Source organism: Cynocephalus volans, chromosome 12 (assembly GCF_027409185.1).
Source record: "Cynocephalus volans isolate mCynVol1 chromosome 12, mCynVol1.pri, whole genome shotgun sequence".
Lineage (NCBI taxonomy): Eukaryota > Metazoa > Chordata > Mammalia > Dermoptera > Cynocephalidae > Cynocephalus > Cynocephalus volans.
Window position 1 is genome coordinate 106072762 of NC_084471.1, and position 27596 is coordinate 106100357.

At 36.6% G+C, this 27596-nt stretch overlaps 1 protein-coding gene across 3 annotated transcripts; it reads right to left on the reverse strand.

The window, feature by feature from the left end:
• Window positions 1–197: 197 nt before the first annotated feature.
• KLRG1 (killer cell lectin like receptor G1) lies at window positions 198–27490 on the reverse strand. Of its 3 annotated transcripts, none has more exons than XM_063076079.1 (5): window positions 27380–27490; window positions 9311–9415; window positions 7374–7543; window positions 1301–1401; window positions 198–928 (listed from the first exon to the last, which is right to left on the reverse strand). In XM_063076079.1, exons 2-5 carry the CDS (start codon window positions 9345–9347, stop codon window positions 817–819), a joined length of 420 nt encoding a protein of 139 aa, XP_062932149.1. In that variant the 5' UTR covers window positions 9348–9415; window positions 27380–27490; the 3' UTR covers window positions 198–816. The 3 variants fall into 3 exon arrangements, with proteins under 3 accessions (XP_062932149.1, XP_062932150.1, XP_062932148.1); XM_063076080.1 differs by lacking the exon at window positions 27380–27490 and adding an exon at window positions 13782–13855; XM_063076078.1 differs by lacking the exon at window positions 27380–27490 and adding an exon at window positions 11930–12011.
• Window positions 27491–27596: the final 106 nt, after the last annotated feature.

Below are 27596 nucleotides of genomic sequence, written 5' to 3' on the forward strand. Positions count from 1 at the left end.
AAGTTGTTCACATTTTTGAGGCATTCGTGCCTAAAATAATTTGGAGACCCAACCAAGTAAACTGCATTTGTAAATTTTCTTCTATGAAAATGTTTTATCAGATTGACCACTATCACGAAATTAAGACGCCATCACACATTCACAGCATGGAAAAGATAGAGTCACACAATGGTTTATTCAACCACATCTATGCATACTCAGAAAGAAACAAAATCAGTCAAGTCCAGGTCGTTACGTAAGTGTGAAGAGCTGAGAAACAGGAAGTGCCACCCTGCCCTCGCCTACTTTCCACATTTTATACTCTCACCATTAGCATTATTCTTTAGAGAAAAGCTTTATCTGCAAAGAGCCACTGTTAGGATAAAAATACATGATCGGGGAGAAGTAACATGCTAACTCATCAGCACACATAAAACCTAACCAGTACGTTAGCAATAGTATATATTTGTACAGATTTCATCATATTAGCTCAGAATATAATATAGAAAAGGTATATTTTTGACAGAGGGGGTGGGGGTGGGAATGAAGGAGGCAAGATGAGTTGCTAGAGTGAGAAATACTAAAAACAAACTGCATCTATTTCACAAATTGGCTTAGATCTGATCTTTAGATTGTTAACACTATATCAAAATAGTCTCAAAGAGAATGCAGAAGTAAAGCATCAATCCTGAGGAGGCTGCATTGATCTTAGATCTAACGCCGTACCTTAGAAGGTTCAGCATTCACTAAATACACACTCGTGGCGATCCCTACAGCCAGTGGCCTTCTCTCCCCTTACAAGGACAGAGCTGAAGATCAGGTCAGAGTGACCGTCCATCAAAGTCTGACCTTCTTACACACCCACTGTAAAAGAACTTCACAGCTGGAGGCTTGGAGACCAATTCTGTTGATGGTACCACACTTCTGTACGAAGCTATTAGAAGTAATCCTGTAAGAAATGAGAAAAGTCAATCACTTAAGGCAACATGCACGGTAAAGAAGTTAAAAGGCATGAAAGGATAAAAAGTGAACACATTCTTTCTCCCTATTCAGGCCCCTCAGCTCCCAAAACAGAAGAATAAAAATTGTTCGCTGGCCTCATTTAAAATGTCATCCTTTTTTAATCTTGTTTTTGTTTTTTGGCTCTTACCCACTGTTCATTCCCTTCCTGCTCACTGTTTCCTCTCCTTTTCACTGTTTCTCCTCCTCTGCTCTCTGTTATCCTTGATCTATTTCCCAAGCCAAATAATTTTTCTCCCCTTTTCTATTTTTTTTTTCTGACCCTTACTCTTTTTTGTTTGTTTGTTTTGAAGCCCTTTACCTTGATGAGTTTAGAGCTGATCCATCTTCCCACCTCCAGCCAGAATTGTCCCTCAGACCAATCCAGCGAAAGTCGTCATTGAGAAAACATTTGAACTGGTTCTGAAGGAGAGATTGAAGATGATGAAAAAAGGTAAGCAAGATGCAGAAAACCAAGGAAGAGATTCAGTGTCCTGGTCAAACAATTACTCCTTAAACCCTCTCTCATCACCACTGTTAGGACTGAATGTTTGTGTTCCCCCTAAATTCATATGTTGAAGCCCTAGCCACCAATGTGATAGTGTCCGGAGGTGAAGCCTTTAGGAGGTAATGGGGTTTAGATGAGGTCATGGGGGTGGAGCCCCATGATGGGATTAGTGTCCTTATAAGAAGAGAAAGACCAGAGATCTCTGTCTACCAAGTGAGGACACAAAAGAAAGGCAGCTGTCCACAAACAGGAAGAGGATCCCTACCAGGAACCAACCAAATCTGCCAGCACCTTGATCTTGGACTTCCCAGCCTCCAGAATTTGGAGATAGATGTCTGTTGTTTAAGCCACCCAGTCTATGGTATTTTGTTATAGCAGCCCAAGCAAACTAACTAACCCCTCTTCAATTTCTAATTTGTTGATTGCAGAGAAGAGCAGCTTCCTAGAATAGACCTTGACGTCTATAATTGCATTCTTCTAATGTAACAAATAAGATAATATTACATTTCTACCGTCCATTGCAACTTCCTCCTTGATTAGATGGAGCACCTGATAGGTATTCAAATAATTTGAAAGGAAAGAAGCTAAACACTGCTGCAGAAACAGTCATCTTTCTCATCATCACTGAATACATAAATTATGATTAAGCCTGTAGCAATATACTTGGTTCTTTCCCCCACTAAACTCTCATTTTTCAAGTTCTCATCAATCTTTTATATGACAAGAAAAAAAATCAGTACTTAAGGGGATAACTTAATGTTAAATTGGCTACACCTAGAGTCTGACATTCAAATGAAGAAGCTTATGTCCTATGGGAATTGACTATAAGTCAATAAAATAAAGGATAAATCCAAGAAGATTAATTTTGTTGTAGGATTTGGTGGTAGTGCAATGAATAATTACACTTTCAATATTTTCTAATGACAGCTTAATTAGTCGAACATCTTCGAAAGAAATATTCTTTTTTATCCAGAAACTATAATGAAAGCAATAAAATTTGAACCCTCCATGGCAATTATGATAATACCAGATGTCCCATTTTGATATCGTTTTTATTCCACTCCTGAAAGATTGCTGTTGAAGAGTAAGGATTCATGGGCTCTCTTCTCAACTGTCTCCCTTTACTTACTTGGACCTTTCACCAGCATGAATAAAGATTTTCTCTTCTAAAGTTAAGAGAGGCATGAAGCCTCTTCTCAGTCTCAGTAAAGACACTACAGAAAGTAAAACAAGTCTTTTGTGCTATATCCCATGGTCAGAATAACCTCTCTTTTCTCGTAATTGGGTTATCGTCCTAGTTTCCATTCTGGACATGTGGTCGTAGTGGCTTCTGGGTGAAGCACTTGAAAAATCAGTACAACTTGTTTATCAATACTTCCTTCCCAAATAATCTATCTCCCATGATAGCTACGTTCTCCCAGAGTGGAGTATCCTGAAAACAATTATGCTTTACATTCAAACTATAAAGTTTACAAAATCCTTTTGTATCCATTCCTAATTTCATTTGAGATATTGGATATGCAGTATGGCATTTAAGAAAACAAAACAAAAACAAAACACTGGATTGAAAGTTTATTTAGGCAAACAAAACAAAAAATACTGGAGTCTGCCACTGGTTCTGTCCCTGCTATCTGAAGATGAACAAATCTGTCTGTGCTTCAGTACCCTGATGAGAATTTATCTTAGCTATTATCTAGAATTTTTTCCAATTACAAAATTCGTGACAACCTTGAAATGTAAGCAAATATTATTATCCTCATCTTTAGAAATGAGAAAACAAGTTCATATGGGTGAAGGGGTTTACCCAAGTCTCCTTATCAAATAAGCATCCAAGTTTTCTCTGCCAGTGTTAAACTTTTGCATTATATCAGGCTCTTCCTTTCTAGTAAGAAACAAAATCACTCTGTGACCTGATTAATGCCCTCCAGTGGTTTCACCTTTCACACATGTATACAAGGCCTTCCATGATCTAGCCCCTGCTAACCATTTACTCACTTAGCAGGTTCCAGCCACCTGAGCCTTCTTTCTGTTCCTTCAAGATGCCAGGGTCATTCTTGCTTTAGTGTCTTTGCATATCCTTACTCTAGATTTTCACATGGCTAACATTCAGTTCTAGGTCTCAACTCAAATGTTACCTCCTTAGTAGGCCAGTCAGAGAAACCTTCCTTAATAGGCCAGAGAAACCTTACTTAATAAGCCAATCTAAAGTAATACCCACACTCACTGTTATACTGCTGCATTTTCTTCAAAGCACATATTACCATATTTATTTCTTTACTTTTCTGTCATTGTCTCTTCTTCTTTTTTTTTTTTTTTTTTGGTAGTAGCTGGCCTGTATGGGGATCCGAACCTCTGACCTTGGTGTTACAACACCCTGCTCTAACCAGCTGAGCTAACCAACCAGATCCTGTTGCCTGTCTCTTCTGACTAAAGTATAAGTACTGAAGCAGCAAGAACTTTTGCTTCTACTGTATCCCTAGTACCTAGAAAAATATATGAAACTCTGGTTCAATAAACATTTATAGAACTAAAGAATGTAGAGTCAAGTATTATGTGCAAGAGGCTAAAACCTTCTAAACACTGCATGTTTTACTTTACTCTAATGAGGTATTTAATTGTGCATGCTGGGGGTAGATGGGTAAACTGAAGAGAAAAGAAAGAGTAAGACAGATAAAATAACATTCTAATGTTCAAGAGACCTTGAAACTGTTCATGCATTTTTTAACCAACTTGCTTAAAGGATTATTTGAATTAGGAAAAAATGAGTGCTTCCTCATTTTTCCACTGGAATTACATGAAAAACAGTCCATTTATTTTTCTCTTTATTTTAAGAGGAGGAATGGCAGCTAATAAAGCACAGAAATAGGTAAAGATTTGCTCAAAAACTTCAATTAGAGTCTGAAAAGCTGGGCGTAGACAATGCCCACTTATAAACCCAATCGTGTGCATGCTTACTACTCTCAAGACCCATACAATTCTAAGTCACTTGATCCGTTCTTTTTACTACTTCTCACTGGGGAGGGTGGACGTTAAACAACTTTCAGGCTGATCGGTTAGTTCAGTTGGTTAGAGCTGGTTGTTCAGTTGTAACATCAAGGCAAAGGGTTCAGCTCCCTGTACCAGCCAGACAACAAAAAAACCAAATTGGGAAAAAGTGGCAAGAAAATTCGAGAATATCTAAAGACCTAAAGATCTATTCAAAGAGCAAGAAGAATTACAAAGGGCAGATGCCATAATGTTAACAGAAAACAGGAAATAGCAGAGCAAATCAATTTCAATTTTGTTTTTATTTTCTCTGTCAAGAATAATCTCGAGGGCGGGCCGGTTAGCTCACTTGGTTAGAGTGCGGTGTTATAACACCAAGGTCAAGGGTTCAGATCTTCATACGGGCCATCCACCAAAAAGAAAAAACAAAAACGAAAAAAAGAATAATCTTGAGACTAGTGGGTTAGCTCAACTGGTTAGAGCTGTATTGTCAAATACAATATTTCTATAAGTGATTTAGGAGGTGAGCTGATGGGCAGTTTAAAATTTGGCTCTGCCAGATTTATATAGCCTTGGACTTGTTCATTAATTTCTCTGATTTTATTCACTCATCAATAAAATGGGGATGTCAAATTCTACTTTGTAGATTGCTGTGAAGATTAAGAATAACATACATAAAACACCTGCACATAGCAGATGCTTAATACATGGGCCTCTATTATTGTTGTACACTTTGCTATAACTGATCTAAGACAGGACGTGGACTATACTTACGTATCTTGCTAAAGGATGACTATTTAACAGCATGAGATGAATATTTTTTATAGTCTATAGGCTCTAGCACACAGCAACCTTATTCTCTAGCAGTATTCTCCACCAATGGAATGAAAGTTTGAAAAACTTCACTTCTAATAGTCCCATATAGCTCTTCATTTTTTTCATATGCTCTTTTGGTAACTGTTCAGACCCAAGTAAGATACATTACGCATGCCTCAAAACAGTATGCGAATCTTGCCTTGAGAACAAAAGAATAACAATACCAGTACAAGAGACTCAGCAGATCAGAGTCAATTTGGTTCTACAGAATCTGACAAAAGCTGGAGTGAGAAAAAAAATTAAGCCAGAGAATCAAGCAAGATTCCACAGGAACATCAGAAGTAAAACTTATCTGGGGTTGCTATTAAATCTAGCAGGGATATTTTATCCTCTTCATTACTGACTTGAACCAAGGGGCCTTAAGAGAAAATAAACCCATTTTGGAAATGCAGTCAGTCTAACTCTTCAGTTACTCAATAGTAGACACAGGATCCAGAGAACGTAAGGAAAGAAAGGACAAAATCCCTCCCCATCTCTGGGTACCTCAGAGAAACAGAAATATCCCCACCTCCCAGATATTCTGTGCCTTGGTCTTTTCCATCCTCATCTCGCTGTCACACCATGTAATCTATAGTAGCTACTACACCACAATTTTCTGTGGCACTGTCTTGCATTATGACTCACTACTCCTGTTTATGGGTGTTTGCCCAGCAATGTTTTAAGCTCGTTGCTAACTTCTGCTATTGTCTTCAGTCAGCACAAGTCCTCAGAAGCAGCTATATCAGAATGAGAAAGGCAGTTGCTGCAACAATGTCCAGAAAGCAAGGCTGTTATTACCAGAGGCCATAAAACTAAGATTTCATGTCTAATGAAAAGACTCCAATACATTCTGCCACCTAGCCTAGAGAAGGCATGAAAGAAACGTTAAGTCACAGAGGTGGAATGATTTGCAGTTCAGATTCTATCCAGAATTTCAAAGGAATGACTGTCCCTGTGTCAGAAAATAAGAATCTAGATGCTTTAATGTTTTCATAAAATAGGAATTTATAAAATTTAGGAGCCATATGTTCTTCCCAACTGCTTTAGAGTAATTACGTCTCTGGATTTCCCCAAGGGACGTTAATATAGTTGAATTTTTAATAAACTATTCTCTGTGACTTGATTCTACCCAAAAAAGAAAACAGAAAGCAATACTGAAACACAAAAATCAGCATGAAATTAGCACTGAAAACCAAACTAGGATTTCTTGTCTTCTTTATATATGTGTATGAGTTATTTATGTTGACAAATTAGAATTTCATTGACTTTTTTTACCAGGTTACCTCAGGATGTCAGTTCCTTGTATTGCCTTGAGATGCTCTAGGACCCATGGAGTTCTCCTTCCAGACACTGCGGAGTGCACAGAAGGATCTAAAAGGGCTTTAGGAAGTGGAGCCCCACCCACCAGCTGAGCTCTGCAAGGTGTTTAAGATCACATACATGCATGTGTGCAAACACACACACGTGCGCACGCAGTACGTGCACACAGAGTTCCCTCCTTCTATCCCAACTTTCTGGACATTGTTTCACAGTCTGAAACTTATTGGATTCCAATAAATGAAGGAAAAACATTGTTTTCAAAAAGCATTTAAGCCCTTGCCCTTGTCCACTCTGTCCTTGTGATCTCTCTCTCCCCCTCCCTCCCAAATTCCACTGACTCTATACAGGAATCTGCAACCTCCTTGCTGGACCTGTATGTTTCTGGATCTAAGGCTTTTTAAATTAGTCCTAATTCCTCTCTACAATACTCACCAGCTTCCCATCTCCAACACACACACATACACATACACATGCCGATGCAGGCATCTGGGTTGCTGTAAGTGAGGGTAGTTAGGTCAGGCAGCGAAAGGATAAGGAGTGGGGCAGGAAAGGGAAGACGGCAGGGGTAGAGGAGGAGGAAAGAAAGAAAAGAGAGAAGAAGAGAAAAAAGGAAGAATACAGCCTTCCCCAAATCACAGATTTCTTTTGTTCCTCAAAAGAGGATATATGATACATTAGAACAGCATTCACCAAAAAACCCCTACGTTTTCTTAAAATTTGCACTTACCATTTCCTGGTCATCTATAAACACAAGGAGATGGGAGCCTTTGGCTAAGCAGAATTCCAGACTAGAATTCCAGTCCTTTTTCTCCACCGAGAAATAATAACAATGGTTACCATATCTCGTCCAGAAGTCTGGGCAACTAGGACAGCTGGCACAGGTGGAGGAGTTGGAACCTAGAAAGGAAGAGGACATGGTTCACATCTTTATGGACAACTTGGTCTCGGAAATAAAATGGGAGATAAAATGTATTATGGCAGTCCCAGTGCCTTCCCTGCCATACCAACTTTCAGATTAGTGTTTAGAGAAATGCATAACAGTGCATTGTCTCAAATTGAATACTTCACAGTGTTCAACTCCATCACTACTAGTGTACATTCCACTAAGCGAGGATATGACTATGACCAAAGGAGCAAGGCAGAAAATGTGGTACAATCTGCCTGAGCACTGCGGAGAGACTACGTTTCTTGTGCTAGAGATCTCTATGCACATGTGATATGTACATACCGAATAAAATAACTGTGCATTTGCATGATACTTATCCACGTACTGCCTGTAAATGCCCAGTGGCATACATTGTGTAACTACATAATGTACATTGCTTAAATTAGTCAGAATCACTCAGAATGCTCAACCTGACATCCTCATAATGGTACATAAGGAAAGAAACTAGAAAGAGCAAATTTAACTAAACTGAAAGGTTTTACCTTTCTATTATCACAGATATGATTGTCTATCACCATTGGAAATTGAACAAAATACTTATATTTCAGCAAAAAGAATTTACTTTCCATATTAAAAAAAAAGATTTTCTGAGAGAGAAGCATATCAGATGCTAAAGTAAAAAGTGACAGAATTTTCCTCACTGAACTCTTTTAAATACAGAAAATCCTCATTCCTTTAAAATCATTGGATTACAGTTCTGTCAAAATGAAAAGGAACTGAATATGCAGCTTTCAAGGTAATTCCAACCAAGATTCCATGATTCTACTGATTTTCAATTTCAATGAAGTATATTTGCATAAACTCACCATAAGCACAGTTCTACAGTGAGCAAGAATGAGCCATTAAACCACGTGAGCACATATGTAGATATATAATTGCAGAATAGATTATATACTTATTCTCGACTTGGGAGTTAAAAAGTGGGGACAGTAGTCCTTTTTATGTAAAGATTAGGTAACTTTTCTGTGGGAAGGCCTAACATGAGACTGAAATAGGGTTCTGGAGATCGAGCTACTAAATTGGCATCTAATACATTTGTGCTTTTTCCATACAACTGGACATTATTCAGCCTGTATTAGAAGTTCCCAACTTTCCTAGGATTCTCCTTCTGTCATAGTTAGAACTTGGGTCAGGAGTAGAGATCCCGGGGCTGAACCTTTAGAATTCTAATGAATCTATGCTGTATTATCTGTCACTAATAATCATCCCCTGATCACATAAACCTAAGTAAGGACTCTAGATTGTGAAACAATAAACTGAGAACCCTCTGGATCACCAGATTTAAGGACCTAGAAGAACTAAACCTAGAAAAGTTGGGTTTAGAAAATATGAAAACAAACAAAAAAAAGGAATATGTTTAATTAAATTATGATATATCTGTGAAAAGATAAACACCATTAGTATTATAATTTAATTATCACAATAAATATGGTAGTAAGTAGTGATCAGAACTACTTTCAGCCTTGCTTTGGGGAAAAAAAAAAAAAAGGTGGGAGAGATTTTCAGAGGACTTAATTCAATTCTGTTAAGAAAATTAATACTTAGGCACGTGAACGTGGTCAATATGGAGGCTGTACCCAGATCACAGTTGTGCACAGGTGGTGCTTTATTTTGTTTGGATTATTTTTCATTTTTCACACTTTCTGATTTGTTCCATTGCTTTCATAATATAAGATGGATAAAATGAAAGATTAATTTTGGTCTAAGTTAGGACTTACCCTGGTACGGAATCCAGCGGTATAGCAGCAAAATCATGAGAATTACAGTCAGGAGCCCCAAAGCTATTGCTACAAAGTACGAAGGAGAAGGCCTGGAAGAAGAAGCTGCAACAACAGAATCCAAAACAAACTCCTGAGTCAGAAGTAAAGCTGAAGGAAAAGAGAAGGTCAGGGAAGTGTATTCGGGATCTTAAAGCAATTTGGCCTTGTGGGAACTGAGACCCAGGCGATAAAGATTCCTTTCTTGGATCTGTTAGGGACTTGCTCTAAAATCTAAGGTAACCACCACCACCTGTATCAAGAAACATACTATATATACCAAGTTAAAGAATTCTCTTTTCCTTTGAAATTGTAGTTTACACGGTCTCATACTTTGGTGGTGAGAATGTAAATTGGTATAACCTCTTTGGAGGACAATTTGGCACCATCTACCAAAATTGCAAAGGCATTTACCCTCCAACCCAGCAATCTCTCCTTGAGAAATTTTTCTTGCAGATATGCACACATGCAAAATGTCACATTTATAAGGCTATTCATGGCAGCAATATTTGTAGGAGAAAAAAAATTGAATACAACCTAAATGTCCATTAATAAAGACGAGTCAAATACATTTTGACATATCCATGAAGTAAATATGCAGCTTCTAACAAATGAATAAAGAAATGCTTCTTGTTTTCTGATACGGAATGATTTCCAAGCTATATAGTTAAGGGAAAGAAACATTCTGCAGAACAAGATATACTAACATCTCTGTTAAGCACAACCAAGACTCTGATAATGTCGTTTCGCCTCTGGAGAGGAGAATGGGTCACTGGGGACAAAGACAGGAGACAAACTTTTTACCTTATTTTCTTTTGTATCTTTTGAATTTTTGAACCACTTGAATGTATTATCTATGCAAAATTTAAATAAATAAGACTTAAATGAAAATAAAATAACCTACATCTCAGAAGTTCCCTGTGAACTATCATTACTAGAAGAGTAATGAGTTTAGGTTGATGTCATGTTTAAGAATGGGAAACTATTCCATATTATGAATATACTGTGTTGCATACAACCTAAATCTAAGAATGCCAGTTCTTAAATTTAAAAAATGGAAGTATTTTGCCCAAACTTTTATTTTAAAATTGTACGTGTCTTACAGTCTGATAGCGTAGGAATTATATGGTGTAAAGAGCAAAATCTGTAAAGTAAGATATTTAAGTTCTAGTCTTGAATCCTTCGTTTAGAAAATTTTGCCTATTTGAGCCTCATTTTCTCCTATTTAAATTTTAGATAAATTATTCTGTATATATTTGTGTCCAAGAAGTATTCTGAACTTCTTTAAAAAAAAAAAAGAAATTCATAGGGATGCCTTTATAAAGAGAAAATTCTGCATGATAAACAGGTGGATTTATCCAAAAACACCAGATTTCTAGTGGCATTAAAAAAAATACATTTGCACCATAGAAGAACCTTTAATGAAATAGATAAATTTTCATTTTAGAACTTATGGTAAATGAAAAAAAATGGTATCAAAATATAACTATATTTGTATAAACACCATCCAATTCAAGAAAGTAAATAATTTTTTTAATTTACTTTAAAAATATATATGAGAAATTTCTTAACAGTATCAATTGTTAAGTTCCGACTTATCACCAGCTGTGTGACCTTGAACTTATACTTTAAGTTATACTTTCCTTTTGTCTTAATTATTTCTATTCCTTGGAAATTAGCACAAATATGATCCAAAAGAAGAAAAAATTATGCAAATAAAGATGTGAAATGCTGTATAATTTCTAGTAATAGAAATAAATCTAAACTCCCAAGTATACTGGAATGACTTAGCAAATTTTGGCAATGCTCTCTAAGGACAACATTAAAAACTATAATAATAAGACTATATAGCAAAAGGAGAGGAAGCTTATGACGTTACTCTAAAGAATATACCTTCTGGGAGTTTACTGCCTAAGATATAAAATCAAATATTAATTTTAGCATGTACTTTATTATCTGTCTCAGATGGTGTTCTCTCAGGTATTTATGTAAAATGATTTTTTTATCCTTAAATCCCCACAGAATCCCAGGACTACTTATCTGTAGTGTCTGGCTATCTCCCGTTTCCCCATCACCACTCTAGTGCAGCACTGTGGGATAAGAGCCTAGAGGTGCAAACCAGTTTCTTTTCTGACAAAATCTTACTATTACCCAATAGCAAAATTAGTGGTATCTTCCTCACTTTGTAGTCAGAGCAACGGAGATATCCAGAATTCAAACAGCTGGTCCAAGGTTACACCAAAGATGATTAAGGGATAAAGTTCTCCCAACAAAGTTTTTGCTTTAGTTAAGAACTAAAGAATAATGGCATTGCCCTAGCTTGGGTTTCTTAGACAGGATCATAGAACTTAAAAAGAATTTACCTGAGACCTAAGATCAGATCCTGTACCATATACCAAATTTTCACATTTCAACGATGGGCTTCAAGCTAAAGTTCCAAAAGTATTTCCTCAAATTATCCTTTATTTTTCTGCACCCTCTACTCCAAACTTATTCTACCCGCCCAACTCCCCGTCCCTCCACTCATCCTTAGCCTATGGTCACTATGCATAATTTTCTATACTAACTTGGTTAACTCACTTTTTTGCTGTGGTCTGCAGTCATTCTGGACTTGGGTTGCAGTAGGCAATTCTAACATGGAATAAATATCACTGCCAGCCATCTCCATCTAATATCTTTCACGTTCAGTTGAGAGAGCACAATTATAGAAGTGTGGGGAGACATTTATCAGTGAGGAAACAGCCCAGTCTCTAAAGTGCTAGCAGGAAACTTGACAAAAGCGGAAGTAATTTTTCAGGAAATGATTCAAATTCTGGGGCTGCCTATAGAAATTAACATTCTAACTTATTAATTTTTTTTCCCACCACACTCTGTAGATTCTCATTAAATACATATTAAATTGATTCGCCATATCATCTAATTTGATTGAGCAAGAAAAAGTTGCTCTCAAGTTAAGCAATTTTGATTATGAAAACTAGAATAAAAATGAGAGTGATTCCTACCTATGAATTCATCTCAGATTTTGTCTCTGCTTTCTTTCCTTTTGAGAAAATAGATGTATGCCAAATGGCACTGATTTCATCATTACTTGGACCTCATGGGTACTGATTAATAAATAGGAAAATGCACTGTTGGCTGCATCTGACTGGAATCATGGCAGATATAGACTATTGCCCAGATATGGTTTCTGAATATGACACATCCCTGTCCTCCTAAAAACACTCTCCCACTTGTCCTCTAATCTTTACCCTTCACAGTGTCAGAAATTCCATTAAATTTTCTCTCCTTGTTATCTTATTTTTATATGCAAAGACAACTATAAAAGGGAACAAATTAAACAAATACATACTAAAATGTTAGTAATGTATTTCTAGTAGGTGAAATGAACGTTAAAGAATAGATAAGGTCACCAAGATAGAGCGTATAAAGACAGAAGAGAGAAAGAGAAGAGAAGCAGGGAGTGCATAGCAATAAAAACTAATACAGTCTGCTTCCAGGCATGACAGAGTGGTAATGAACTGGCCATTCAATCAAAAGATGATACATGACAAAATACATGAGGTTACTATTTTCAGGCACACACAGGCAGCAATGTGATCCTTGAGAGAACAGAAACACACATAGGTTAGCACTATGATCATTCAGACTTTCTACTTGGGGCCCCTTCCTGACAGAGAGCAGGAAAATGAATCCTAAACATACAGCAGGCCCACTAAGCTGAGGAGGCAGAGATTGGAGTTTTGAGCTGCTTAAGTGCCTGGAATTTGCAGGGCAGGATAACTGACAAGAGAGAGCTACACACAGAGCAGCGCTTAGAAGACTGTAAGAATTCACCACCGGTCTGTGGCTGAGAGCTAGGCTGCACAGGCATAGGACAAACTCTGTAAATCTAGCTGAGATGGCCTCCTGCAGGGCCAAGAACTGAACAGTGAGAAAAGATGCATTGCTCAGTAGCACTAACAAAAATCAAACAGAGCTTGACAGCACCAGAAAGACCCACCAGTAATTTTGCTGCCCATAAGAACAAATTTTGACATCCTTAAAAAAAAGGCAACATGAGGAAAATGTGGTCTATGCATATAATGGAATATTATTCAGTCCTAAAAAAAGAAGGAAATCCTATCACACGCTATAATATTGATAAACCTTGAGGATATTTTGCTAAGTGAAATGAGACAATCACTAAAAGACAAATACTATATGATTCTGCTTATATGAGGTATCTAATGTAGTCAAATTTACAGAAACAGAAAGCAGAATGGTGGTTGACAAAGGCCAGGAGGGAGGAGAAAAGTGGAGTTGTTTGCAAGGTGAAAAAGTTCTGAAGATCTGTTGCACAACAATGCAAATATATTTATATTAGTTTGCTTGGGCTGCCATAACAAAATACCATAGACTGGGTGACTTAAACCAGAGAAGTTTATTATCTCACAGTTCTGAAGACTGAAAGTCCAAGGTCAAGGTGCCAGTAGGGCTGGTGTCTGGTGACAGCTCTCCCTCTGGGTTTCAGACTTCTTGTTATGTCCTCAAATGGCCTTTCCTCAAAGTGTGCACAAGAGGAAAGAAAGAGAATGAGTGTCTCTTCTTATAAGGACACTAACCCTATCAGATCAGGGCCCCACCCTCGTGACCTCATTTAACCTTAGAGGTACTATCTTCAAATACAGTCACACTAGGGGTTAGGACTTCAACATACAAATCTGGGAGGGAGACAAATATTCAATTCATAACAATACTTAACATTACTAAACTGTATGCTTAAAAATGGTTAAGATAGTTAAAAAAAAAAAAAAAAAAAAAAAAAAACACAAGAAAACAACATAGGACCCAGGGGCTACTTGAAGAAATGGCTAATTCTAGGGTTAAGGCAGGGAAAATACAAAATGAGCATACAACATCCTTAAGTAAAAGTGTAAGAAAGTAATCAAATTAAGGAAAAAAATAAAAAGATGAGGTTATATTAGGACTCAGGAACCAACCTGAAAAAGCTCCAGTAGAACAATTTGAGCAACAAAATAAATAACAGTATTGGATTATAACCTAAGGAAAAATATCTATAAATCCATACTGATTTAAATAAATAAATGAATAAGTAAATAAATGGTGAAGTGACAAAACTTTATTACAGAGATCCAAAAAAATACATACTCCCCTTTTTTATTGTCATTATTTTTAATTCTCCTCCCTTTGAGAGTGTTCAAGACTTAGAGACTCACTTCCAAAGTACAAAGTATGGGTAGGGGGAAATAGTAACTTTACAGTAGAGCTGACCAGTTAGCTTGGTTGGTTAGTGTGTAGCCTTGTAACACCGAGGTCAAGGGTTTAGATCCCCATACTGGTCAGCCCACCCCCCCCAAATTAAATTAAATTTAAAGACCTGGTAAGCACCACATCAACTACATGAACAGCATTAATTGTATGAACCACCAGTGATGATTCTTGACGATATCATGTATCCCTAATATGATGCAGTGAGAAGCGCACCTACCCACTAAGGTATTTTCCTCAAAATTCATAACCCCACTCTAAACATGAGAAAAAAAATTAGATAACTCTAAACTGAGGGGGTTCTACTAATCATCTGACCAGTAATCGTCAAACATATCAAAATCATAAAAAACAAGGAAACACTAAGCAACTGTCATAAACCTAAATAAATAAGATAATTAAATACAATGTAGTATCCTGGATTAGATCCTGGAACAGAAAAAGGACATTAATGGAAAACTGCTAAAATTCAAATAAAGTCTGGAGTTTATTTAATAATAACGTAGCAAGGTCAATTTCTTAGTTTTGACAAATATGCCATAGTTATTTAAGATGTTAACAGATATGAGGTATAGGGATATAAAGGAATGCTTTATACTATGTTTGAAACTTTTTCGTAAATCTGAAATTATTCCCAAATAAAAATTTAACTTCAAAACAGAAGATAACATAATGCAGACTAGCTATAATGTATCATTTTTAATTTTCAGCATACAATAAAAATTTATTAGAATGCAAAGAAATAAGAAAATGTGGGCCATGGGTCAGAGAAAAATCAGTAAGTAGAAAAGAAAGTTATGTGATGTAGATGTTGGAATTAGCAAACAAGGACTTCAATAGCTACATAAATATGTTCAAAGACTCAAAAGAAAATATAAGCATAATAAATAAAAATAATAATGAACAAGAGCTTAAGAATCTTAGCAGAAAAATATAAACTATTAAAAAGAATCAAGTGAATATTCTAGAACAGAAAAGAACAATATTAATAATTTTTAAAAAATAACTTAATGGGATTTACAGCAAATAGGAGAGGGCAGAAGAAAAGATCGGTGAAGATGAAAACATTGCTAAAAATTACTGAATATGAAGAATAGAGGAAAAAATTGGAAGAAAAAAAATCAACAGAACCTCAGTAACCTGTACTGCAATATCAAATAGTACAACATAAGTGAAATTAAAGTCCCAGAAATAAAGGGGAATTGTAATAGAGTAGAAAAAATTTTGTAAGAAGTAACGGTCAAATATTTCCCAAATTTGGCATAGAACTTAAAGGTACAAGAAAGTCAATGAACCCCAACCAAGATAAACATAAAGAAAATCACATATAAGAACACATATAAAACTGCTGAGAACCATAGTAAAGAGAAAACACTGAAAAGCAGCCAGAAAAAAGTAACACAATAATGGGGAACAACGACATGAAAGACAGCTGAATTCTCATCAGAAACCAAAAGAGGAAAGACAGTGGAATGCCATCTTTTAAAATGGTAAAACTGTACCCACAAAAATGTACAAGTAAATGTGAAAATATTTTTAATAAAAAAAATAAATAAAATGGTAAGACTGCTATTCCACAATTCTATATCCAGCAAAAATATCCAGTAAAAAGGAAAGGGAAATAAAAACATCTTCAGAGCAAAGAAAACAGAGAATTTGTCATGAGCAGTCTAGTGCTACAGGAAATGCTAGAGGAAGTTCTTAGAAATGTCACTAAATGAAAACTTAGATCTACAGAAAGATTGAAGAGCAACAGAAATGGTAAATATGTAAGTACATTAAAAACATTATTTTTCTTTTCTCTTAATTTCTTATGGAAAGTAAAACATAAAACAAAAACAAACAGCAAAGTAACAAAAAGCCAATCATGTCAATAATTGAATACATCATAAATGGACTAACACACCAAATAAATGGTAGAGATTGTAATACTAGAAGAAAAATTAATAGTCAACTCTGTGCTGTCTGTAAGACAAGCACTTTAAATATAATGACAAAGACATATTGAAAGAAAAGTATGAAAAAGATGTATTATGCAAACAATAAGCAAGAGAAACCTGGAGTTGTGTATTAGTTCCCTATCACTGCTGTAACAAATTACCTGCTACAAATTTAGTGGCTTAAAATGACATACATTTATTTTCTTAAAGTTCTGGAGGTCAAAGTGTAAAATCAACGTGTTGACAGGACTGCTTTTATTCTAGAGGATTCAGAGGAGAATGCATTTCCCTGACTCTTCTAAAGGCTACCTGCATTTCTGAAAAAAAAATTTATTGCCTTCATTTTCTCTGCTGCTTCTCTATTTCCTATTCCATTGTGCATCTTTATTAGATCTTTCCTTTTCCTTACTTTGGGTCTAATTTGCTTTTCTTCTAGTTTCTCAGTGTGAAAGCTTAGATCAATGATTTGATCTTTCTATTTTTTCTTTTTTTTTTTTTTTTAGTTTTTTTTTTTTTAAATTTTATTTTGTCGATATACATTGTGGCTGATTATTGCTCCCCATCACCAAAACCTCCCTCCCTTCTCCCTCCCCCCTCCCCCCCAACAACGTCCTTTCTGTTTGCTTGTCGTATCAACTTCAAGTAATTGTGGTTGTTATATCTTCTCCCCCCCCCCGGTTTTGTGTGTGTGTGTGTGTGTGTGTTTGTGTGTGTGTGTGTGAATTTATATATTAATTTTTAGCTCCCACCAATAAGTGAGAACATGTGGTATTTCTCTTTCTGTGCCTGACTTGTTTCACTTAATATAATTCTCTCGAGGTCCATCCATGTTGTTGCAAATGGCAGTATTTCATTCGTTTTTATACCTGAGTAGTATTCCATTGTGTAGATGTACCACATTTTCCGTATCCACTCATCTGATGATGGACATTTGGGCTGGTTCCAGCTCTTGGCTATTGTAAAGAGTGCTGCGATGAACATTGGGGAACAGGTATACCTTCGACTTGATGATTTCCATTCCTCTGGGTATATTCCCAACAGTGGGATAGCTGGGTCGTATGGTAGATCTATCTGCAATTGTTTGAGGAACCTCCATACCATTTTCCATAGAGGCTGCACCATTTTGCAGTCCCACCAACAATGTATGAGAGTTCCTTTTTCTCCGCAACCTCGCCAGCATTTATCGTTCAGAGTCTTTTGGATTTTAGCCATCCTAACTGGGGTTAGATGGTATCTCAGTGTGGTTTTGATTTGCATTTCCCGGATGCTGAGTGATGTGGAGCATTTTTTCATATGTCTGTTGGCCATTTGTATATCTTCCTTAGAGAAATGCCTACTTAGCTCTTTTGCCCATTTTTTAATTGGGTTGCTTGTTTTCTTCTTGTAAAGTTGTTTGAGTTCCTTGTATATTCTGGATATTAATCCTTTGTCAGATGTATATTTTGCAAATATTTTCTCCCACTCTGTTGGTTGTCTTTTAACTCTGTTAACTGTTTCTTTTGCTGTGCAGAAGCTTTTTAGTTTGATAGAATCCCATTTGTTTATTTTTCCTTTGGTTGCCCGTGCTTTTGGGGTCGTATTCATGAAGTCTGTGCCCAGTCCTATTTCCTGAAGTGTTTCTCCTATGTTTTCTTTAAGAAGTTTTATTGTTTCAGGGTGTATATTTAAATCCTTAATCCATTTTGACTTGATTTTAGTATATGGTGAGAGGTATGGATCTAGTTTCATTCTCCTGCATATGGATATCCAGTTCTCCCAGCACCATTTGCTGAAGAGGCAGTCCCTTCCCCAGTGAATAGGCTTGGTGCCTTTGTCAAAGATCAGATGGCAGTAAGTGTGTGGGTTGATTTCTGGATTCTCTATTCTATTCCATTGGTCAGTGTGTCTGTTTTTATGCCAGTACCATACTGTTTTGGTTATTATAGCTTTGTAGTATAGCTTAAAGTCAGGTAGTGTTATGCCTCCAGCTTTATTTTTTTTGCTCAGCATTGCTTTGGCTATGCGTGGTCTTTTATTGTTCCATATAAATGACTGGAGAGTTTTTTCCATTTCTGAGAAAAATGTCTTTGGAATTTTGATGGGGATTGCATTGAATTTGTATATCACTTTGGGTAGTATGGACATTTTCACTATGTTGATTCTTCCAATCCAAGAGCATGGGATATCTTTCCATCTTCTTGTATCCTCTCTAATTTCTCTCAGCAGTGGTTTGTAGTTCGCATTATAGAGATTTTTCACCTCCTTGGTTAACTCACTTCCTAAGTATTTTTTTTTTTTTTGGTGGCTATTGTAAATGGCTAGGCTTTCTTGATTTCTCGTTCTGCATGTTCACTAAAATACTAGCAAACAGAATACAGCAACACATACGAAAAATTATTCATCACGATCAAGTGGGATTCATCCCAGGGATGCAAGGTTGGTTCAACATACGCAAATCAATAAATGTGATACACCATATTAATAAACTCAAACACAAGGACCATATGATCATCTCTATAGATGCTGAAAAAGCATTTGATAAAGTTCAGCACTCATTCATGACAAAGACCCTCTATAAGTTAGGTATAGAGGGAAAGTATCTCAACATAATTAAAGCCATATATGCCAAACCCACTGCCAATATCATCCTGAATGAGGAAAAGCTGAAAGCTTTTCCTTTAAGAACAGGAACTACACAAGGATGCCCACTCTCACCACTCCTATTTAACATAGTGTTGGAAGTACTAGCCAGAGCAATCAGAGAAGAGAAGGAAATAAAGGGCATCCAGATTGGAAAAGATGAAGTCAAACTGTCCCTGTTTGCAGATGACATGATCCTATATATCGAACAGCCTAAAACCTCTACAAAAAAAACTGTTGGAATTGATAAATGATTTCAGCACAGTAGCAGGATACAAAATCAACACACAAAAATCAGTAGCATTTCTTTTTTCTCTTTTTTTCTAAAACAAGCATTTTAACACTATAAGTTTCCCTCTAAGGACTTCTTTAGCTACATCCCTCAATGTTGATGTTTCCATTTTTGTTCAGCTCAAAATATTTTGTAATTTACTTGATTTTTTTCTTCGACCCACAGGTTATCGAGAAATTGCTAATTTTCAAGTATTTGGGGATTTTCCAGATATCTTTTTACTAATGATGTCTAGTCTGTTTTGGTTAGAGGATATACTTTGCAGAATTTTAATCCTTTTAAATATATTCAAACTTGTTTTATAGCCCAGATATGTTCTACCTTGGTAAAGGTCTGTGTGCACTTTAAAAGAATGTACATTATGCATTTGTTGTTTGAAGTGTTACATTAATGTCAATTGGACAACTTGATTGATAGTGTTGTTCAAATCTCCTATATCATTGCATATTTTCTGACCATGTTAATTATGGGGGGGTGTTTAAATCTCCAACTATAATTAGGATTTTTTTTTCCTCTCAAGTTCTCTTACATTTTGCTTCATGTATTTTGAAGCTCTATTCTGAGGTGTAAACACATGTCCTCTTGATGATTTGACCCTTTTTCCCTCATGAAATTGTTTCTTTATCCTTAGTAATATTCCTTGTTCTGAAATCTACTTTGCCTGATTAATAGAGGCACTCCAGCTATCTCTGCATAGTATAAATTTTCCCCATCCTTTTATTTTTTGTTTTCATGGACAGCATATAATTGGGCCTTCATTTTTTTTTAACTTAATCTGATAAGCTCTGCCTTTTAATTGGAGCATTTAGGCCATTTAGATAATTTGGTTCTCATTTTAGGTGAGTTTATATTTACTACTTTGCTATTTATCCTCTGTATATTCCATTTATTCTTTGTTCATTTTTCCTTCTTTTCCTGCCCTTTTTTCTAACTGAATATCTTTTACAATTTCACTTTATCTCCTCTATTGCTTATTAGTTATACCTTTCTCTTTCTTTCTCTTCTTTTTGTTGTGATTGCTCTAGGGTCTCCATTATACATCTCTAATCACATTCTGCTTTCAGATAGTACTATACCACTTCACGTATTTCAAGTGAACTTTACACTAGTATGCTTCCTCTCCCTTTCCCTGGCCATTGTCATATATCTTACTTCTACATATGCCATAAATTCCACAATAGATTATTTTTCCTTTACTCAGTCATTACCCTTTTAGATATATCTTTAAAAATTAAAACAAATGTCTTTCATATTTATACACATATTTACCATTTTTAATGTTCTTCATTCCCTCATATAAATCTAAATTTACACTTGGTATCATTTTCCCTCTTGCAGAAGAACTTCCTTTAATACATCTTTTAGTGGTCTGCTTGCAATGAATTCTCTCCACTTTTGTTCATGTGAAAAAAATTTAGTTTGCTTTCAATTTTGAAAGACATTTTTGTGTGCATACATCTCTAAGCTGACAGAGTTCCCTACACCCACTCCAGTACTTTAAAGATGTCTAATTTCTTCTGGCTTGCATAGTTTTTGATGTGAAGTATTTCATTGTGCAATTTTTCTCTGGCAGCTTTTAAGATGTTTCCTTTCTTTTTTTTTTTTTTTTTTTTTTTTGAGATGTTCTCTTTATCACTGTTTTCCAGCAGCTTGATGATAATTGTAGCTTGGTGTGCTTTTTTTCTTGTTTCTTCTGCTTAATTTCCATTTAGCATCTTTGATTTGTGAACTCATAGTTTTCACCAAATTTGGAAAATTTTGGCTGATGTATTTTCTGTCTTCTTTCTGAAATATTAATTATACTTGTTAGATTGATAATTATTGTACCATGGGTCACTGAAGCTCTGGTCTTCCTTAGAGGGGAAGGGCCTTCTTTCTCCATGTGTTTATTTTGGATATTTTCTAATGATATGTTTCCAAGTTAATTAATCTTTCCTTCTGCAGCTTCTAATCTATTGTTGATTCCATCAAGTATATACTCATTTCATCACTTTAGATACTGTATTTCTCATTTCGAAAATGTGATTTGGGTTATTTTTTAAATATATTCCATTTTACTTTTCATCATGTTCAACTTTCCTATATCTTCTGAACATATAAAGTGCATTTATAACAGCTGTTTAACATCCTTTCTCATAATGGTATTATGTTTGTCATTACTAATGGATATTTTTCCTGGTTATATGTCATATTTTCTCCTTCTCTGCATGCCCAGCAATTTTTTTATTAGATGCCAGACATCGTAAATTGTATGCTGTTGGATGCCAGATTTTGCTGTGTTCTTTTAAAAATGTTTGGCTTTTGTATAGAACATAGTGAAGTTACTTGGTATCAGTTTGATCCTTTTGAGGCTCTTTTTTTTTTCTGGAATTGTGAAGAGTCAGAGATTTTATGCTACTTCCGAGCTAACACACTAATCTGCCAAGTTTCGTGGCTATTAGCTGAAGACACAAAATTCCTGGGTCAAAAGCAAAGGGCATTATTATTCACAGCACAACAAGCAACATAAGAGTCATCTTGGCATTGGTTTTTCTTGCCTCCCGACTCTCACAGGAGCAGCATGGTAAGGGATAGATGGATGCTGTGTAACCAGTGTGTCTGCATATTAGGGCTTTATATAAGCTTAGGGCTAATTTGGACCCACTGCTGAGGCAAAAATCTTAGAACGTTACCTAAAATCCTGTATACTGGGAGATCTTTCCACTTTGGCAGGTGAAAACACCGACAATTCCCAGGCCTGTGTGAAATGTAGGGGTTGTCCTGCCTTCTCCTTTGCAGTGGTTCAACTCAGTACTCAACCAAAGGCTTGAGCTGGTTTCTCTATAGTTATCTAAAGCTGACTCTCTGTGCATCTCTCTTCTCTGCAGTACTCTGCCCCACAAATTTTAGCTGCCAGTCTTCTCAAACTCCAAACTCTCTCTCCTAAGCCCAGTGAAACTGCCAGGCTCTGTTTTGGTTCCTCCCTTCTTTACCACACCCTGGATATTCTCTCCATGGAGTAAGCAGGAGGAACTGTGGGGCTCACCTTATTTATGTTCCTTCTCTAAGGAATCACTGTCCTGTGCTGCCTGTTACCCAATATCAGAAAACCATTGCTTCTTATATTCTCCCAGGTTTTTACTTGTTTAAGATGATAGAATAAACCTAGTACCAGTTATACCTTCATGACCAGAGGCAGAAGTGTGAAAGAAGGAAATTAAACTTGCAGACCTTATTGTCTATATATAAAATTCAGATGAATCTACAAAGCAACTACCAAAATAAGTAAATTTAGCAAGGTTACAGGATACTATCACAAGGATTTTTAAAAACACAAAAATCAATTTTATTTCTATATAGTACCAGCAAACATGTATAATATTAATTTTTTCACAATAATTTCATTTAAAAAGCATCAGAAAATAAAGCACTTGGGAATAAACATAACAAAACACATGTAAGACCTCTACACTAAAAAACTATAAAACGTTGCTGAAAGAAATTAAATAAGACCTAAAGAAATAGAGTTGAACCCTGTTCAGGGATTAGGATTCACTAGCATAATAATTAACAAAGACATCAATGGAACAGAATTAGGTCCAGAAATAGAACTACCTCGATACAACTGATTTCCAACAAAGCTCCACAGCAATTAAGAAAGAAAAAATCAGCAAATGTTACTGAAAGAACTGTATACACGTGGGAAAAAAGCCAAGCCTAAACCCTACCTCAACCATACACAAAAGTTAACTCAAAATAGATTATAGACATAATCATAAGCAATAAAACTACAGTGGTTCCCCCTTACCAGCAGGGGAGACTTCCGCAGACCCCCAGCTGATGCCTGAAACCACAGACAGTACTGAATTCGATTGCCGTCAATCGGAGCACTTTTCTGTTCACATCCTCCACCCCAATTTAATTTAACTAAGCACTTATTATCACACACTGTGGCCGGAACTTTTGTAGTTTGAGATGCAACAGCAAAACTAGCGTGAATTTCTTCTTCCTTCTTCACAACTTAACAGAAAACTCGTTCTTACTGCAGATCTTAGCAACCTCAGCATACAACTTTTTTCTTTATTAAGTTCAGAATGTTCACTCTTACACTTAAGCACTTTAAGCTTCTCTTTGGCATATCCAAATTGCCAGCATAAATGCTCTTGTGCTTTGGGGTGATTATTAAGTAAAATAAGTGTTACTTTGAACAATACCACAATACTTTGCAATACCACAACAGTTGATCTGATAACCTAGATTACTATTAAGTGACTAGGAGCATATGCAGCGTGGGTACACTGGACAAAGGAATGACTCACATTCTGAATGGCACTGAGTAGGATGGTGAGAGATTTCATCACAGCACTCAGAATGGCTAGCAATTTAAAACTTACAAATTGTTTATTTCTGGAATTTTCCATTTAATATGTTTGAACTGCAGTTAAACAACGGGTAACTGAAATTGCAGATATGGAGGGACTACTGTATATGGCTTCTCAGAAGAAAACACAGATACAACACAAAGGCCCATTAAAGGAAGAATGGATAAACAAGTTGAGGAATATTCATACAATACCACTCAACCAAAAATCAAAACAAAAACAAAAACCTGATACTGACACATGCAAGAACAGAATTTCACAGATATTATGTTGAGTGAAAAATACCGAACAGAGGCAAAAGTACATAGTACATGATTCAATCTATATGAAGTTCTAGAATAAGCAAAACTTATCTGTGGTGAAAAGTTCAGAGCAATAGTTGCCTCTAGGGCTGGAATAAATGACTAAAAAGGAACTTGAGAAAATTTTCTTGGGTAATAAAAATCTTCTAAATCTTGGTTACAGAGTGGTACCTGTTATGACGCATTTGTCAATATTCAATGAGTTGTATACTTCAGAGTTGTATATTTCATGATTATAAATTTTACCTCAAAAATAAAAAATAAAACTTTAAACATATATTGAACTCTAATTAGTAGGCTTGCTTTACACAATTGTATGTTTTATCAGTTAAATAACTACTTCCTGTCTTTTCTTATGCGTGAACAAATGTATAAGGGTACTTTAAAAAGTTTGTAGAAAAACAGAATTCAAAGATAATACAAATCTTTCCACTAACTTTTTGAAGACCCCTGTGTACTGAATACAATGGGAACCTGCTTCACTCTTGAAAATTATAGATTCCCTAGCTCTGTCTACTTGGAAGTCCTAAAGCAATGACACACGAGTAGCAATAAACACAACTTGTAATCAGATCTTGGTTTCTAAATATGATTCTCCACTAAAAGAACCAGAACCCTTGGAGAAATGGCTTTTCTTATAAGAAAAGTGCGAAATTAAAAAAAATTATTGTATATATTTGAGATATACAACATGATATTTTTTGATATACATAGTAAATTGATTACTCCAGTCAAGCATATTAACATGTCCATCATTTCATGCAGTTACCTTTCTTGTATTTATTTTTTGATGGTAAGAGTACCTAAAATCCACTCTCTTGGCAAATTACCAGTATACAACATTATTTACCACAGTCCTCATGTTGTACGTTAAAATCAAGCCTTACTCATTCTACATAATTGCAACTTTATACCCTTTGACCTACATCTTCCATTCCCCCTCAACTACCTTTCTACTCTGTTTTCTATGTATTTGATTTTTTTTTTTCAAGATTTTTTTTTTTAAGATTCCATATGCAAGCGAGATCATGCAGTATTTTTCTTACTGTGCCTGGCTTATTTCACTTAGCATAATGTCCTCTAGGTTCATCCATGTTGAAAAGTACAAGACAGGGGTTAGCGGTTAGTACAGTTGGTTAGAGCATGGCCTTGTAACATCAAGGTCAAAGGTTCAGGTACCAACCAGTCGCCCAGAAAAAAAACCTACAAGATAAACATGAAACCTCTTATGTGCCTGAAAGTATAGACTTCCTCAAAAAATGATGTGTACATGTCAAAAGGATAAGGGAAGCACCATAAAGAGGCTCTTATTTGCTGTTAAACAGTGGCCCACACCCTCCAGCAATTTCTCTGCCTCCATCAGTGGGCTGCAGGTTTCTGTGGCAGGAACCACACCCTCTCCTCAGAGGTCTGAACCTCTAACTTTCATGGTTGGGGAGAGCAACATTACCTTGAAGTTTTTAAGGTAAACGTAAAACCTCCTTATTAACTCTTCTTTAACCTTACAGATAGTAGTTCCTTTTTGTAGTTGCTACTTCTGTATAAGAGTCCTCTTTTACCTGAGCAGACCAGAAATGGGCAGGTAGGATGTGTTTGACAGTGAAACCAGAGCAAAATCTGTTAACACACAGGTCATACAGAGGAAAGATCTGGAGAGGTTAAAGAACACAAACCAAGAGCAGATCTTATTAAAGCAACGAATTGAAGGAAGCCTTCAGAATACCTAGATCTCTCAGGCACCTTCCCCTCTTTTGATTGTACTAAACAGGAAACATTCTTAGCATTTAATTTCAGGATGCCACTCCTAGAACTCTTTTCTAAACAAAGTGAACAAATTACCTTGTATGAGGAAAGAGCGTGTGGGTATGGACATAGTGTCGGGGGTGTGCTTGTTAATGCTGAGGCTAGAAAGAGGCAGACCAGAAATTCAAAAAGAACTGCTAATTTCAGTTTTTGCCTCAGGCAACAACCTAGAGCTGAGTTCTCTGAGGTGGGAGCTCTAATACAGAAAGCACCCAGACTAGACGCTGAGGCCTAAGAAAGAAGCCCACCACTGCTTCCACTGCCACAGAAGACAAGTTTTTCAACCTACTTTATTTCTGACCCAGTCCCCACCAGCCCAGGCTGTTAAGTAGCAATCCATAAAACTGAGTATTATGCAACTATTAAAAGCTTACTTGTAAAGTTAATGATATGGAGAAATATTTGATATATTAATTTTTTAAAAAGGAAACTCTTATTTATGAAGGAAATACACAATCTCTTCATGAGTTTATGTATTTTTGTTTTACTATTCGCTGTTTTCTGATCGCAAATTACTTTCATTATTAGAAAGAAAATCTTTTGTTTTACTTACTTTCTTCTTGAGGAAACATCCAAGACCCAGCCCAAATATGATCACTACCTAGCCTGAACTGAATGCATCAATTAATAAACAAATGCAGAATGACATACAGCCATATAACGTGGTGCTTGAGAGCATGGATTCTGGAGACATGCCTAAGTCTGAATACTGGCTCCATCACTTGATAGCTGTCGAACCCAGGGTAAGCTACTTAGCCTCTACCTGTTTTAATTTATTCATGTGTGAAGTTAGAGTAAGATGTTTCCTCCTAAGGTTCATGTGAGGATTAAGTGAATACTCGTCTAAAACATTTACAAAAGGTGCCGGGCACCACGGAGCTGTGCAACTGTTAGCTTTCACTATTACTAGATTCAAAACACTGTCTTAGCTCTAATGAGAAAAGAAACATGAGTCAAATTCCAGTCCCTATCCGCGCAGAGGGAGGCGCACACAAAAGCAACCTGCGAGTCACAGCAAAGTGCAAAGAAGCTGAAGTCAGGTACAAGCGACGAGCGGGCGTCCAGTGGGAGAAATGATTCATTCTGAAGAAAGAGAAGCCAGGAAGTTATCAGAGCAGTGGTACTGGAACCGAGTTCTAAGAACAAGTAGGACCCCCAGCAGGTGCCCAAGAGGACACAAGGAAAGCGCGAAGGATCTTGGCAAGGATCAAAGCCCAAAGCTGCGTTGCTCGTTCCCCAGGACTCCAGAAATGCGGACGGGATGGAGCGAGCAGAGGATGCTGAAGAAACTTCTAGCGAACACAGGTGACTGCAGAGCGTGTTTATCAAGCAAAACGGCACGAGACGACACGGACTGACAAAGATAACAATAACAACAAGAATACACCGCAAGGTACTAAGCTGGAAAAAGGAAATAAAGAACAAAGGCGTCGTTAAGAACGGACGCTCACGACCCCATCGCTCCACTGTCCTCTAGGTGCCACCGTTGGAGACGAGGCTCCGAGCCGGCAGACGGCGGGACAGCGCCTCTCGCAGGCGGCGAGCGATCGGGAAAGGGCCGTGAGGAGGCGACCCGGCGTGAGAACTACTACTCCCATCGAGCCCCAGGCCGCTTCCGTCATTTCCGCTTCCGCCTCCCTCCCTCACGTGCCCTCTTCAACC